Source organism: Eretmochelys imbricata, chromosome 8 (assembly GCF_965152235.1).
Source record: "Eretmochelys imbricata isolate rEreImb1 chromosome 8, rEreImb1.hap1, whole genome shotgun sequence".
NCBI classification, from domain to species: domain Eukaryota; kingdom Metazoa; phylum Chordata; order Testudines; family Cheloniidae; genus Eretmochelys; species Eretmochelys imbricata.
The window spans coordinates 74,701,735-74,718,197 of record NC_135579.1 but is presented as its reverse complement, the minus strand read 5'-3'; the positions used below and the strand labels follow the sequence as shown (position 1 = coordinate 74,718,197).

General features: G+C 43.9%; 1 protein-coding gene across 8 annotated transcripts in view; it reads left to right on the top strand.

Moving 5' to 3' along the window:
• The window catches only part of CCDC18 (coiled-coil domain containing 18), a 73,288-nt gene that overhangs the window by 47,815 nt on the left and 9,010 nt on the right, over nucleotides 1-16,463 (top strand). For all 8 annotated transcript variants that reach the window (XM_077823804.1, XM_077823799.1, XM_077823797.1 and 5 more), the window contains 2 exons: nucleotides 1,669-1,806; nucleotides 11,059-11,259. In XM_077823804.1, the coding sequence (XP_077679930.1) occupies nucleotides 1,669-1,806; nucleotides 11,059-11,259 (339 nt within the window). The remainder of the gene's footprint in view (nucleotides 1-1,668; nucleotides 1,807-11,058; nucleotides 11,260-16,463) is intronic.

Below are 16,463 nucleotides of genomic sequence, written 5' to 3'. Positions count from 1 at the left end.
GAATTACTCATTGAACAATGTTGATTTTAGAAAGTGGACTATACAGTTTATTTGGTGTATGGAGTTGTCAGCACAGATACATGTATTTAGTTTTGTATTGACAATGAAGTATTGTGCTGATTTTTATTATAAAATTAAGAAAAAAGACAGATTGGAATTGAAACACAACTAAACAAAAACCTAGACTTTCAATAAGATTTCAAATATGGGTGTCTGTGAACCCAAAATGCCCTAATTTTAAAATACTAATGACTTGGAGATTTTTATTTATTTATTTATTTTTAATAAAATCTAGGTCCCTTTGGTACATAAAACAAAAAGGAACTAATTGAAATATTTACATATGGAAACTAGCTACTAGGAAGTAGATCGAGGGTGACTCTCTTGCAGGGGCGCCTTCAACCAATCTTCCTCTTTTTTTTTTTTTTTTCTTCTTCTTCTTCTCCCTGCACGGGGTCAAACTCAGATTCAGTTCCTGAGCTCTGCTGAACAAAATACTGGTCCCTTTTAGTACCCCGAGAGTATTAGCCACCTCCAAAGAGGGTGGGGAGGAGGGGCATGCATGCTGTATCCTCCTAAGTGGTAGTCATGCACCATGTATATTCCCCTACCTCACTCCCACCATGCTCCAGAGGGATTGTGCTTCACTTAAAGACATTAGCATCCTTCTGCTCCTTCATCACTGTCTTGCTTTGCAATGAAACTATTTAAAAAAAACCCTTACTGTATGTGCATGAGGCTGAGTTATAACTTTTAGCCTCTGCCTCACACTGAGGACAATTCAGGAAGGGATTATTCTAAAAGCTATATCTGAGCCTTGGGTATACAGTAGGGGGTTTTGTAACTTTATTGCAAAGCAAGACCCAATGATTAAAGAGGCGAAGGAGGTTCTTATGCTTGAGACACTGTGCTGAGATTCAGGAGGTCTGGATTCTGGTCCTGACTCTTGCCTGTGAACTTCATCTCTCTGCCTCTCTCCCCCATTTGTAAAATGAGTATAATGTTTACCTACCTCAAGGATGTTGTGAAGATAAATATATCAGTGTTTGAGAGGTGCTCAGATACTACAGTGATAATGGCCATAGAAATACCAAGAGAGAGTGAACCTTACAGGTCATGATGAAATATTTTCAATGAACGTGACATTTAATTTAATTTACTCCTGTGCCAGTCATTAGTCTCTGGCAATACCTACTTGCACAGCCACGCTGTTTTAGCTGAATCTATTAGAACTGCTTTGGATGAACAGTAACACAATTTTTTTTTTTAAAGTTAATTTGTAAAGAAACTGATTTGAATAATAAATAAAACCTTGTTTCTAATGATTTAATAATCATTTGGGGGTACTGGCCATGGTGACACAATGGCCAGTACCATGTTTATTACAAATAAATCCTAGTCAAATGAATATAAATATATTCTGGTGCTATTCAATTGGCTTGGATTTGCTTTAGAAACTACCTAAAAAGAAACTGGTTGTGGCTTACTGGCTTCTGGTTCCGTTTCTTGCTCTGCTACTGACTCAGTGTGGACAACTGAGGTAAATGTTTAATCGTTGTCACTGCATAAAATGGGGGAAAAAAAGTTCAGTCTTAATTAATATGTTTGGATGTAAGGTGCCATATAAGTGCAAAGTGCCATTAACATTTATTATATACTATCTTATAGGAAGCTCGTGCAAACCGTTTGGCAGAAGAACTGGGTGCTGCCCAAGCACGTGAAGCTCAGTTACAAGCAAAAATGCAAGCCGAGATAAAAAAGCTTTCATCAGAAATAGACTCATTGAAGGAGGCTTATGAGCAGGAGGTAAAAGATAAAACTGAACTGACCCTAGCATTTTTACTGTATTGTGCTACATGTGTTTTCTCCTCCACTCAGTCCAGACCAACTGCACACCTTTCCATGCAGATATCAAAGGCAGTTGAAATTTGTCCCAAGATTCTCTGGCTTGGCCACGTCCGTTCTGCCAGTGTTCTGCATCCAGCAGTGCAGATAGAGCAGCAATTTAGCGCTCCCACGGTACTTGTGCTCAACAGCTTATTTTGGAACAGTAGTGAATAATCATCTACCCACCAATGCAACTTTTTCTGTCCATCTTGGAGCATTTTCTGAATGGTACCACTTATGGAACTGCTGACTAGCCACTTCCTCCTCCTCATCGTGGAGCAAGCAAAAGAAAAGCCTAAGCTAAAACAGTATTCCATTAGAGAATAAACATTCTCTGGAGCTGCAGATGGGGAACTTTGCCAACAATTGCTCCCAATCTGGTTATCCTTGCCCAGCTGGGGTAGAGGTTCTGAGTCTGGAACGCAGGTTTTGGCCTTTGTTCCTTGGTCTATGAGCTGAGACTCCCCTGGAGATGCCTCCAAAAGCCTCCTCAGTACTCAACAGGCTGGTCTATCTAAGTTCCCAAGGAAGTCTTCACAGGTAGTCAGGATATCCCTGCAAACCCTGGTCTAAAAGGGAAATCTGAAGGGATCCCCTCTCACATGCTTTAATGAGTAATTGAGTCATTGGTGAAATAATCCAACATATACTGTCAGACTTCCAGAACTTTTGGGAATAAGAAGTGAATTCTTATGAAGACATTTGCTTGCAATATATCTCAAATTATATTTTTGATAAAGGGGAAGACTTAAAGACACTCACTTAGACTAGACCTTACTGAAAAGCCTTAACCAGAAAAAGGGGATACTGTTTCCAGAAAGGAAGATCCCTCCAAAAGTCCAAAGAAAAGTAAAGAATCCAAAGCACAGAAGAGAAAAGGAGAGAGAAAAAACAAACACAGAAACAAAAAAAAAACACAAAGAAAATGTCCAAGAGACCAACCAGGTCCTCTCTCCCTTTCCTCCTATTCTCTCTTCTGGGAACCATGGTACAAAAACCAGATAATACTCCTCACTCCTAATTGTCAGGGAAGGCTGTTTTTCTCTTTACAGGGCTTACCCAGTACATCTTCCCTGCCAGCAGGATCTCCTATCACAGGGTCTGCTCCGATATCCAAACTCAAATTAATTGACCCAGACAGCCTGTGTATTAAAAATGTAACCTGGATGAATACTCTTCCAAGGTGATTAAATACTGTTGTCCTCTCCTGCAGCCCATCCACCTGGTCTGTCTACACAAGTCTGGACAGAGTGCTCTTGGTAGTTGTTAAGAAACAGAAATTAACTCAAAGAAACCAGGCATTTCAGTTCATTTAGATTTTCTTTATGATAGTCTGGACTTGTCTTAATTGCTTCATCATGATGTCTCAGGTCCTGAGATTTGAAGGTGTTATAAATACATGCTTATTCAAATCACTAGTGGACCATCTCTGGGGGTCTAGTTTTGTAAAGGCAGTGTGCCTATCCAAAACATCAGTCAGATCTATGTTTCTGGACTTCACCCCCCAACTACAAGCCCTTGCACCTCACCCCTTTTAACTAGAGACATCAGGCTCTATCATTTGTACCTAATAAAATCTGCTTCTTAGTAGGAATCACATCAACAAGACAAGTCTCAGAAATCTGTGTTACTAAGATGTAAACCCTGCTACATATTCCATAAGGACAAGATTGTGTTTCATATTCACAAATCATTCTTATATGGAGGCAGTACAGCCTTTCATACCACATAGGAAATTGCATTGCCACACTTTTGCCCAAACCCCAACACCAGAAAGAGAAAACATGGCACAAGATTGATGTGAGGAAAGCAATGAAGATATACTTGAAGTGAAAAAAACAATTTAGGAAATCATCCTCTGTGTCCTTTCATCACAAATGTCTCGATTTTAAAAAAAATTTAATTCCACTGTTTCAAGATGGATAAAATATGGCATCACAGAAACATTCTCAGATATAGGGAAAGCTATTCTAGAGAGGATCTGAGCCCCTTCAAAACTTTCTATGGCTGTTGCTTGATCTGAAAGAACATCAGCTACCATAAAAGAAATCAATTAATACCTCCATTAACATGTCTGTCTGTCAGATACTACAAACTGATTTGATACCCTTTGAGGCAGCTTGAGTGCCCGCTGCTGCACGCTGGTATAAAGCGCCCAGCTGATGCCCCTTGCGCCCCCCTCAGTTTCTTCTTACTGCCCATGACGGTCGCTAGAACTGCTATCCTTGCTTTGGCAAGCTTTCTCAGTTGTCTTTTCTTCTCTGTCTAGTTTGTTAGTTTTTAGTCAGTTTTAGCTAATTTTAGTGAAGTTCCGTAACTTCGTGTTTTAGAAGAGTTTTGTCCATTCCCCTGTGCCGAGGCATGCTTTGATGACCAGGCTTTATGCTCTGCTCCTCCTGCAACTAGGCTATGCCCCTGCTCAACCCTTACTCAAGCTGCCTGAAGTGCCTGGGAAAAGCTCATGTTGGGAACCATTGCCGGATCTGGAGGGACTTTAAGCCTCGCACAAAGAAGGACCATGAGACCAGGCTAAAATTTTTGCTTATGGAGGCAGCACTGAGACCTCCGTCAGAGCCAGGCCGGTCAGACTTGTCACCAAGTGCCTTGCCATCAGTAAGGAGTGCTCCTCCTACCGTATTGGAGTCCTGGCACCGATCACCATCCCAGATGGCTGAGAGGGGGTGATCCTGGCACTGAAGATGGCCAGGCCTGGAGATCAGATTGGTTTAGATTGCACTCTACTCTTCTGTCTTGGTACTGCAAAAGTTGGCACCGTTGACTCTGATGCCTATGCAGGCACTGTCGAGTCCAGGACTGGAAGAGCTGTTAACATCTGCACACAGCGCAGTACTGATACTATATTGGTACCAATCACATGGCGTTTGCTGCTGCCAGATAATTTCTTTTGCTGTTGGTACTGGTATTACCGGCAATACAAGATTCAGTGTTATTGGTGCGTAATGGACAGGAGGGAATCCATTGGATCCTGTCATTGTTTGGTACTATGCCTTCGGTACTGTCAAAAGGGAAACCATGGTACCGGTCTCTGGCACTGGTAGGAATGGAACCACCATGGACATTGGAGAGAGACTGAATTGGAGGTTGGGTCTTACTCCTCCCATCCAAGGAGCCTCTCTCTAGCTACTCCTCCAGGCATTTCCACCCTTCAGTGCATCCAGACACAGGAGTACCATCGAGTGCATGGTCAGGAGGTCACTGGGGACCTATGCCAGTCCAGTGGTCCTTTTGGAACCCCTGGGGTTCTCCCCAGTTTCCAGGGCTTATTCCAGGTGTGCCTATTGGGTGACCTAAAAAGAAAGGCGTTATTGTCCTCTTGGACATAGCCTGGTCTGGACTCCGGTACTGACCCCAGAGCCGAACTGCATGAACCAGCTCAACCAGATCCTGCTGAGGAAAAAAGAGAAGAGCTTCCACAGCTGGTGCTGGCCTCCTTCCCGATGAGGCAGTCTCAGGAGGGGTAGTGTTGCCTCCCCCAGATAAGGCTTACCAAGAGTTGTTGAAGAGGGTGGCCTTAAATCTGGGCATACAGGTGGAGGTAGAGAAAGTCCTCCCATAGCCTGGTTGACATTTTAGCCACTGTGGACCCCTCAAAAGTAGCTCTGCCTCTCAATGAGGCCATTATGATGACCCTGTTAAGACCTGGTGGCAGACCCCCATGTCCCTTCCCCCCACGTCTAAAAGGGCTGAACAAAAATACTTTGTTCCTGCCCAGGGTTATGAGTTCCTGTACCCCCATCCTCCGCCCAGGATCCCTGCTGGTAGCTGCTGCCAATGAGAGAGAAAGGCAGGGTCATCAGGATGAAACCTCAAAAATCAAAAGACTTAAATTAAACTTGTTCAGTAGGAAAGTTTATTCTACTGGGAGTTTCCAACTCAGAATTGCAAACTAGCAGGTGCTGCTGGGCAGGTATTATTTTAATATGTAGGACTCCATGCAGAAGTTCAAGAACTTGCTCCCACAAGAGACTATGCAACAGTTCTCACTGGTGGACAAGGGGAAAAAAATCAGTGGTGAGGACCTTGTTGCAAGCTGCTTTGGATGCGGCTGACTCTGTAGCCAAGTCCCTGGCTTTGGCAGTGGTCGTGTGCAGGAGTTCGTGGCTACAGTCCTCTCGACTCCAACGGGACCTATCTTCTGAAGGAGCTTCACTCTTTTCAGAACACATTGATGCAAAACTGCATGGCCTAAAAGACTCCAGGGCGACCCTTAAATCCCTTGGATTATACACAGCTGCTCCTTTCAAGGAAGCCCTACAGACCTCAAAAGCCATCTGGTATTCTGCCCTGGCTGGCTGTCAGGATCTGCAGAGACAGAGAGAGAGAGAAGCAGAGGTTTTAGGCATAGGCCACCCCCCACTTTTACCTCAATATCACTACCTTCCCCCCCAGTCATCCAGGGGGTTCTAAGCAGGTATTTTGATGGGATGCTCGAGGACTTTCTACCAGTTCCTGTGATGCCAGACTCTTTCGCCTTTATTTGTAAATCGCCTTTTCCACTTTCTCAGTGTGTGGTCCTGTATCACCCCGGACCATTGGGTGTTGAGCACTGTGAAACTGTGGTGCACCTTCCAGTTTATTTCTACCCTTCCTTCCCACCTTCCGTCTGTGTCTCTTCAGGGACCCCTCACGAAGAACTTGTTGTCTGGGAGGTTCAAGCTCTCCTTTGGGTGGCTGAGGTTCCATAGAATTTAAGAGTAAAGGGGTTGTATTCCCGTTATTTCCTAATCCCAAAAGCCAAGGGTGGGCTCAAACCCATTTTAGACCTGCGGCAGCTTAACAACTATCTCAAGAAAATAAAGTTCTGCATGGTCACCCTGGTATCCATTATCCCTCCCTGGATCCCGGGGTTTGTACGCCACTCTTAGGAGATGCCTATTTTCATAAATTGATATTCCAAGGACACAATGTTCCTCAGATTCATAGTGAGCCACTCACAGTTCTCCCACAGTTCTCTGTCTGTCTTTGGTTCAGCAGGTGTTCACAAAATGCACGGCAGTAGTGTCCACTTTTCTCTGGAGGTTAGGGGTGCATGTCTACCCTTATCTGGATGATTGGCTAGCTAAGGGCCAGTCCAGGGCTCAGGTAGTGTCCAACATTCAACTCATCCAGTCAACTTTCAGTCCCGGGAAAAATCATGGAGCAGGTCCTCAACGAATCCATTTTGAAGCACTTGGAGGAGAAGAAGGTGATCAGGAACAGTCAACATAGATTCACCAAGGGCAAGTCATGCCTGACCAACCTGATTGCCTTCTATGATGAGATAACTGGCTCTGTGGATATGGGGAAAGTGGTAGATGAGATATCCCTTGACTTTATCAAAGCTTTTGATATTGTCTCCCACAGTATTGCCAGCAAGTTTAAAAAAAGTATGGATTGGATGAATGGACTATAAAATGGATAGAAAGCTGGCTAGATCATCTGGCTCAATGGGTAGTGATCAATGGCTCCATGTCTAGTTGACAGCCGGTATCAAGTGGAGTGCCCCAGGGGTCACTCCTGGGGCTGGTTTTGTTCAACATCTTCATTACTGATCTGGATGATGGGATGGATTGCACCCTCAGCAAGTTCACGAATGACACTAAGCTAGGGGGAGTGGTAGATTCGCTGGAGGGTAGGGATGGAGTCAAGAGTGACCTAGACAAATTGGAGGATTGGGCCAAAAGAAATCTGATGAGGTTCAACAAGGATAAGTGCAGAGTCCTGCACTTAAGACGGAAGAATCCCATGCACTGCTACAGGCTGGGGACCGACTGGCTGCAGAAAAGGACCTGGGGATTACGGTGGACAAGAAGTTGAATGAGAGTCAGCAGTGTGCCCTTGTTGCCAAAAAGGCTAACAGCATATTGGGCTGCATTAAGAGTATTGCCAGCAGATTGAGGGAAGTGATTATTCCCCTCTATTTGGCACTGGTTAGGCCACATCTGGAGTATTGCTTCCAGTTTTGGGCCCCCCACTACAGAAAGGATGTGGACAACTTGGAGGGAGTCCAGTGGAGGGCAATGGAAATGATTAGGAGGTTGGGACACATGACTTATGAGGAGAAGCTGAGGCAACTGGGCTTATTTAGTCAGCAGAAAAGAAGAGTGAGGGGGGATTTGATAGCAGCCTTCAACTACCTGAAAGGGCGTTCCAAAGAGGATGGAGCTAGGCTGTTCTGAGTGGTGGCAGATAACAACAAGGAGCAATGGTCCCAAGTTGCAGTGGGGCAGTCTAGATTGGATATTAGGAAGCACTTTCATTAGGAGGGTGGTGAAGCACTGGAATGGGTTACTTAGGGAGGTGGTGGAAACTCCATCCTTAGAGGTTTTTAAGGCCTGTCTTGAGAAAGCCCTGGCTGGGATGATTTAGTTGGGGTTGGACTAGATGACCTCCTGAGGTCTCTCTCAACTCTAATCTCCTATGATTCTATGAACATTCAAGGCTGTATGCCTTCTGATAAATGCAGAAAAATCTGCCTTCACTCCGATGCAGAGGATAGAGTTAACTGGGACAGAGTTTGACCCTACTCAAACCAGGATCTACCTCCCAGAGGGAAATTTCCATTCAGTTGGATCCCTGATGATAATGCACTCAAAGGTCATCCATTCACAACAGCTCGAAATTGTATTAGACTTTTAGGTCACGAGGCCTCGTGCATTACCTGGTACAACATACAAGGCTGCACCTCAGATACTTCCAGACGTGGCTGGGCTCAATGTACTTGCCAAACCACCACCATCTGGACACTGTACTCACGGTACCTAAGCAGGTCCTCATCTCCCTCAATTGGTGGTTGGATCCACTTACGCTTTGTGTAAGTGTTTTCTTTGTACACCCTCAACCATTAATGACGTTGGTCTCATATGTGTCAGTGCTAGGGTGGGGAGCTCACCTGAGGCTCTCAAAACTCGGCCTCTGGTTTCTTGTGGAACTTTCTCTCCACATCAACATCAGGGAACTGAAAGCAGTTTGCCTGGCCTGTCAGGCCTTCCTGCCGCATATTATGGGCAGAAACTTGGCTGTTCTCACAGACAACACTGCAGCCATGTTTTAACTCAGCTGGCCAGGAGGAGCTTGTTCCTCCCTCTTATCATGAAGCAATGCAGTTATGAGACTTTTGCATAACCCAGTCAATCAACCTTGAAGCATCTTACCTTCCGGGAATGCAAAATGAGTTGGCAGATCACCTCAGTAGGTCTTTTCCAGTCACTACATGTGGTCCCTGTGCCCAGATATGGCAAGAGACATTTTCCAGCAGTGGGGGACTAAGACAGACCTATTTGCAAATATGTACAACAAGAGTTGTCACCAGTTGTGTTCCTGTAAGGAGCACAGTCTGGGTTCTATCACGGATACCTTTCTACTATCATAGCTGGAACATCTTTATGGTGCACAGAGTGCTGCTAAAGATCAAGCTAGACCAGGTTATTCTAATAGCCCCAACATGGGCTTGTCAAAACTGGTTCTCCACTCTTCTAGATCTTTGAGGCAACTCCAATCACGCTTCTGTTGCGTCTGGATCTGATTTCCCAGGACCATGATCAGCTGCTCCACCCGAACCTGAACTCCCTTCATCTAATGGCTTGAAAGCTTCATGGCTAAATCCCAGAGAGCAGGATTGCTCAGAGCAAGTTTGTCAGGTCCTACTTGGTAGTAGAAAGCCCTCCAACAGAGCTACTTACTTCTTTAAGTGGAAACTATTCTCTGTTTGGGCGTCCCAGTGTGGAGTCTCACCCACATGTTCGTCCATACAAGACATATTTGAGTATCTACTGCACCTGAAACAGCAAGGTTTAGCAATCTCCTTAATCAAGGCTCACCTTGCAGGAATAATAGCTTTCCACCTGCAGGTGTGTAACTCGTGGTTTTTTTGTTTGTTTGTTTTTCTTCCCCAAATGACATGTCTGTCTGATTCCTCAAAGGCCTAGGAAGGTCATACCCCCCAAGTAAGAGAAGCAGTTCTTCCCTGGGACCTGAACTTGGTCTCATCGAAGCTTTTGGGACTGCCATTTGAACCTTTTGGCAACGTGCTCCTTATTATACCTCTCCTGAAAAGTGGTTTTCTTAGTGGCCAACACTTCAGCCAAAGCTCTGTGCCCTCACTTCAGAACTTCTGTACACAGTCTTCTTTTAAAGATAAGATGTATTTCCCCTCACCCCAGTTTCCCCTCCAAAACTGTTTTTGCAATTTCTTAGCAATCCGGCAGTCTGCCTACTGATTCTACCCGAAGCTGGACATTAGACAAGCCTTAGCATTCTACATAAAAAGAACTACACCATTCCAAAAGTCTACCCAACTGTTCATAACTTTGGCTGACAGGATGAAAGGCATCCCAATCTCTTTAGAGAGAATTTCATCCTGGATTATTTCATGTATTTGCACTTGTTACGATCAGGCAGATGTTTCGCCAACAGCTATTCTGACTGCTCATTCCACAAGGTCTCAAGCATCCTCCGCAGCATTCATAGTGCAGATTCCTATTCAGGACGCTTGTAAAACAGTGACCTGGTTATTGGTGTGTACACATTCTCCTCCCAGTATGCCATTATTCAGCATTCCAGAGACGATGCCAAATTTTGCCAAGCTGTTCTGCAGTGGGTGTGTGTATACATGAACTCCTTCACCTATTCAATTGCTTGGGAGACGCTTGGCGTGAAATGCATGTGCAGTCACTCGAAGAGAAAAAAAGTTACTAAACTTCCGTAACTGTTGTTTTTCAAGATGTCTTCCACATGCCCATTCCATGACCTGCCCTTCTGCCCCTCTACATTAGTGTTTTCTGGAAAGAAGGAACGGAGGGGGCGCAGGGTCAGCTGGGTGCTTTATTCTGGCACTATCAGTGCGCATCAGCAGAAGGCGCTCAAGCCACCCTGACCAGTACCACTGAGGGGGAAAAAATTTCTGGCAACTACTCAGGGCATGCACACACTTAGTGTGGAATGAACATGTACAACACATTTCGAACAACAACAGTTAAGGAAGGTTAGTAACCATTTTTTCTTAGTCAAAACCCCCTGATGTGTTAATGGTGATGAGTTTTGAAATTTGTTACTTGCACCCCTTCCAGTCTATACATATATTATGTGAAATGAGAAAGAATAGTATTTAGGAAAGTTGGCATAAAACAAAATCTGTATAATTTTTTTCACTTTATTTCTTAAAACTTCTAGAAGCTTGCACATCAGACCAATCAGGAAAGGTGGCAGATGTCCACAGACAGCCAGAAATCTGGCTCTCATCATCTAAGTGGACAATTGCAGCAGCTGCAGCAGGAGTTAGAAGAGGCTCAGGACACTGTCAATAATCTTCAGCAACAACTTCAGGCCAGAAATGAAATGGTTCAAGCTGCAAATGAAGCACTGCTTGTGAAGGTAAGTTAACACAGCAATGTGTTGTACATGAGACATTTAAGGTGTCTGTGGGCAAAAACAAAGGCTCCCTTATGCCAACAAATTAATTACCCTGTTTTACCTCATGTTTGTTTTTACAAGGAATGAGAAGTACCTAGAAGAGTTACTGTATAGGCCTGAGTTTTACTCTGCCATGTGGAAGAACTGGATTTGAGAGCGGCAGAGGATTACACATGCTGTATGAGTGGATTGTGTCAGAGCCGTTCAGTCCACAATGAATTAATATACATCTACACACCTTATAACTTAGCCATTTTGTTTTATGCAAAAATGTCTTTACAAAAGACCAATTTTGTGTTTTACAAATGTAAAAATTCTTAAGGAAATACACTATTGTGAATATATACTGTAATAATAATAGTCCATGTAACCCTGTGACAGCGTGCGACTCACCACTGCAGCGTCTCCTGCTGGCTGTCTTGGGAATTAGCTCTGTGTCCTCTTCTGGTGGTGTCTTGCTGCCGTCACTTCTGCTACGGGGACCCACATGACTCTCAGGACCGCGGCATCCTCTTCATGACACAACTCTCTGGCTGTGCTGCACTCGGTTCTCCCCCACTTCTGGGGGAAAGGCAGTTCGTTGTGCAGCCACTTCCTGAGTCGTGAGTGGAGACAGGCCAGCCCACTACTCCAGGTCCTGGCCCAGAGACCCTGTAGATGACAGCTACGTGCTGCATTCCCTCTAAATAGGACTCTGTCTACTTCCCCGGGTCACTTCCTCACAGCCCCAGCACCTTATCTGCTGTTGTCTCTGGCCTCAGCATGCTAGCAGTCAGCTGGGAATTCACTCTTGCTCCCCTGACCCGCACTGCTCTGTCCAAGGTGTTAGCTTTCTTCCTCTTGCAAGGCAGCCAGTCCTCCCTCCTTGAGCTACTGAAGCTGCTCTGTTCTGCAGTTCTCCTTATATGGGCCAGCCTGGCCCTGATTGGCTGCTCCTCGCAGCCCCTCTCTGATTGGCTGCCTCCTGTGCAGCCTCCCAAGGGCTCCATTAACCCCTTATGGGCTGGTGTCACATCACAAACCCCATTTATTTTAATTAGATGTAAAAAGATCATACAGATATAGGTGCAGGATGTAAACAGCTAGATGGCCCCCCTCTTTTTAAAGGGAAAAGCTAAAATACAACAGGTGTCAGAATGTCAAAATTCCAGTGTTACCACCTAGTGTATAACTAGCAGGAGTAGCTCTGTATGGTGATGTCTAACATTTCTTTAACAGGTTTCTTTTTTCTAGTGTGCTAGGTTAGATAAAAGTTTCTTCAGTAGATGTTCTAATTTACAGGTAGACAGTTCTGCTTCTCTAGGACAATGCAGATCATAAAGCCCAGAATAAAGTGCTTAAGAAATCAGGACAAACCATTCTCAGTTGAAGGGATCCAGCTGTAGAATGAATTTTCAGAGGAGGTTAGATTAATCTGATTACCTTTAGGAAATCGTAGAAATGTAGGGTTGGAAGGGATCTTGAGAGATCACCAAGTACAGCCCCATGTGCTGAGGCAGGACCTACTAAATCAAGACCATCCCTGACAGATGTTGGTTCAACCTGTTCTTAAAAACCTTCTTTGACAGGAATTCCACAGCAGCCCTTGGAACTCTTTTCCAGAGCTTAACTACCCTTAGAGTTAGAAAATTTTTCCTAATATCTAATATAAATGTCCATTTCTGCAGATTAAGCCCATTTCTTTTAGTCCTACTTTCAGTGGATATGGAGGACAATTGATCACCATCCTCTTTATAATAGCCCTTAACATATTTGAAGACTGTTATCAGATCCCACTCAAGTCTTCTTTTCTCAAGATTAAACTTTTTTAACTTTTTTCCTTTTAGGTCAAGTTTTTTCTGAATCTTTTACTGTTTTTGTTTTCTTCCCTGGACTCTCTGCCCATCTTTCCTGAAGTGTGTTGCCCAATGGGATACAATACTTCAGCTGAGGCCTTTCCAGTCCTGAGAAGAGCAGGACAATGACCTCCCATGTCTTAAAATACAACACTCCAGTTAATACACCCCCAGAATTTTTTGCAAATGCATCACGTTGTTGACTCATATTCAATCTGGTGATCCAGTATAACCCTGCCAGATCCTTTTCAGCAGTACTACTGCCTAGCCAGTTATTCCCCATTTTGTAGATGTGCATTTCATTTTTTTCCCCTCATAAGCATAGTACTTTTGCATTTCTCTTTATTGAATTTCATCTGGTTGGAGAATTGGTCTGAAATCAATTTGTTTAAAGTTGTTTTGAATTCTAATCCTGTCCTCCAAAGTGTTAACAACCCCTCCCAATTTGGTGTCATCCGCAAATTTTATAAGCCTGCTCTCTACTGCGTTATCCAAATCGTTAATGAAAATATTGAATAGTACTGGACCCAGGACTGACTCCTGCAGGATCCTATTAGGTAGGACCCTTCCATCTTCCACCTACCCTCCACCCAGTTTGTCAGCAAATCATTGATAACTGCTCTTTAAGTATGGTCTTTCAATCAATTTTGACCCCACCTAGTAATTTTGTCTACCATGTTTCCCTAGTTTGTAGATGAAAATGTCATATGGATTGTGTCAAAAGCAATACTACAATCAAGACATAATACGTTATCTGCTAACACCCTATCCACTAGTCCAGTAACCCTGTCAAAGAATGAATTAGGTTGGTTTGGCATGATTTGTTCTTGACAAATCCATGGTTGGCTAGTCCTTATAACCCCATTATCCTCTAGATACTCACAAACTGATTTGTTAATAATTTGTTTTGGTATCTTTCCATGTATCAAAGTTAGGCTGACTGGTCTATAATTCCACAGGTCCTTTTTGTTCTCCTTTTTAAAGATAGGTACTGTTTGTCCTTCGCTAGTCCTCTGGGACCTCACCCATCCTCCATGATTTCTCAAAGATATTTCCACAGTTACTTTTTGATATAGCTTTTCCACCATAAACAGAATGACATTCACAACATCAATCATCTGCTTTTCCTCTTCGCAGGAAAGAAATAGAAAACCTACCCCAAGCAGAGTTCCCATTCCTCAGTAAGGGAGGAAAGCCAGAGACTCCATGAAGCCTAGTAAGAACATAACTGTTGCTAAATCTAGTTTGTGTAGAAGGCACTCAGATACTCTAGTGGTGGATGGCAGTGTAAAACCCTGAGAGAGAAGATGGTACTTTACTGCTAGTGCTTATTGCTAGTACACTGCCCACTCCACTAGGTACAACTTTGAAAGGAGAAGAGCCACGTTTCACTTCCCTGTTCAAGTCTATTGACATTTGAGGTACTGCTTCACTGCTTTTCAGATTCTACTTCTATATTCATCTTAATTTTCCCAACTCCCTCAAACTTATGATTTTGATTTTCTTTATTAAAATTTTTGCAGTGACTGCTGGCAAGAGACTCATCTTTTATACTGATTTTCACTGCCCATAATATCTCTTTAAAAATGCAGCATTATGAGTTTTTCAGACTTTTCTCTCCACAAGTATTCACATTGTGCTAGATAGATATGGAGGTTTTTCTGTCCCAGTAGTCCTCTTTTTCCCTTAGAAATTTTATTGATGAACTGTTGGTGTCACTGAGGATTGTCAACTCTAATAAAATTTCTGTTTTTATGGCAAACGTTACTTCTGTCTCCTCTTGTACACTCCAACGCTAGCTGAGGGCTTCCTTCATGGAAGTGCTGAGCGTGGGTGGCAGTTAATTCCCCTCCCCCCCAGTCTGGGTATCAGTCTTTTTTCCACTGTTTTATAGCATGTCCCAAATGGGCCATCTTAGTGTGAATCTCTTGTTCTGTAGATTTAAGATGGCAATTGTTCTCCAGTTTTTCTAATGTCCTTCATTTTGGAAATGGATTTTTTTCAAAGGGCGGGTCTTTGAAACCAGAAAAATGGAAGCGCAGTTTTCTAATGAGAGATGCTTACAGTGAGACTGCCTTCCACATGGTATTCCAGGCATTTGTATATGTTGGAAATATCATAACTCTGCCCTTTGTATGATTATGATCATATTGTTGCTGATTTCTGTTTGGCACCAAATAAAAATTGACCCTGATGTTGGTACTAAGGGACTTTGCAGGTGAATCATCATTTTGTTTGTATAATGATAGTGCCTAAGAGTGCACGTTATAACCAGGACCAATTGTGTTATGCGCTGTACAAACACAGAATAAAAAGACAGTGCGTGCCCCAGAAAGCTTACAATCTAAGTACATGCCAAGACGCAACAGACTGTTGGCTGGAGGAGTACAAGGAAATGAGACTGTATTGGTCAGCATGAATGGCAGTGGTCTCAGCACATTAGTGGCCTAACCACTGTCAGTTTTTGTTTTGTTTTTTGTAGACATCAGGGCAATGGAGAGCTCTAAGGAGGGCTTAGAACAGGGGTTCTCAAACTGGGGGTCAGGACCCCGCAGGGGGTTGTGAGGTTATTAAATGGGGGGTCATGAGCTGTCAGTCTCCACCCCAAACCCTGCTTTGCCTCCAGCATTTATAATGGTGTTAAATATATAAAAAAGTGGTTTTAATTAATAACGGGGGGGGGGGGTCGCACTCAGAGGCTTGCTATGTGAAAGGGGTCACCAGTACAAAAGCTTGAGAACCACTGGATTAGAAGAAAGATAATGAGGTAGCTTCGTCAATGTTTGCAGGGGAGCTCCTTAAAAGCATGAGGGGCAACATGGGAGAAAGCATGAAGGTGCTTGTTTGAAAATGTGACCAGTGGATGATGATGGCTGGCATCATTTGCCAGTCAGAGGCAAGATTTGACATCTCTATAGTGAGTGAGAGATGACAGGTAGGGTGGGATAGGCCAGGAAGGGCCTTGAAAGTGAGGTCAGGTACCTTGTGTTTGATGTAATAGAGAAAGGGATGCAAAGAGGAGATGTTAATGATGGACTGAGAAAATTATCTTTGCATAAAATTATTCTGAATGGATATGAGCAGGGCAAGACTCTAGTTGTCAAGGACAGAGAAAAGGATATTGCAATAATTGAGACATGAGGTCAGAACCTGGATGACAGTTTTAGTCCTGTAGATCCGTGGTTCTCAAAGCCGGTCTGCCGCTTGTTCAGAGAAAGCCCCTGGCTGGCCGGACCAGCTTGTTTACCTGCCGCGTCTGCAGGTTCAGCTGATCGCGGCTCCCACTGGCCGCGGTTTGCCGCTCCAGGCCAATGGGGGCTGTGGGAAGGG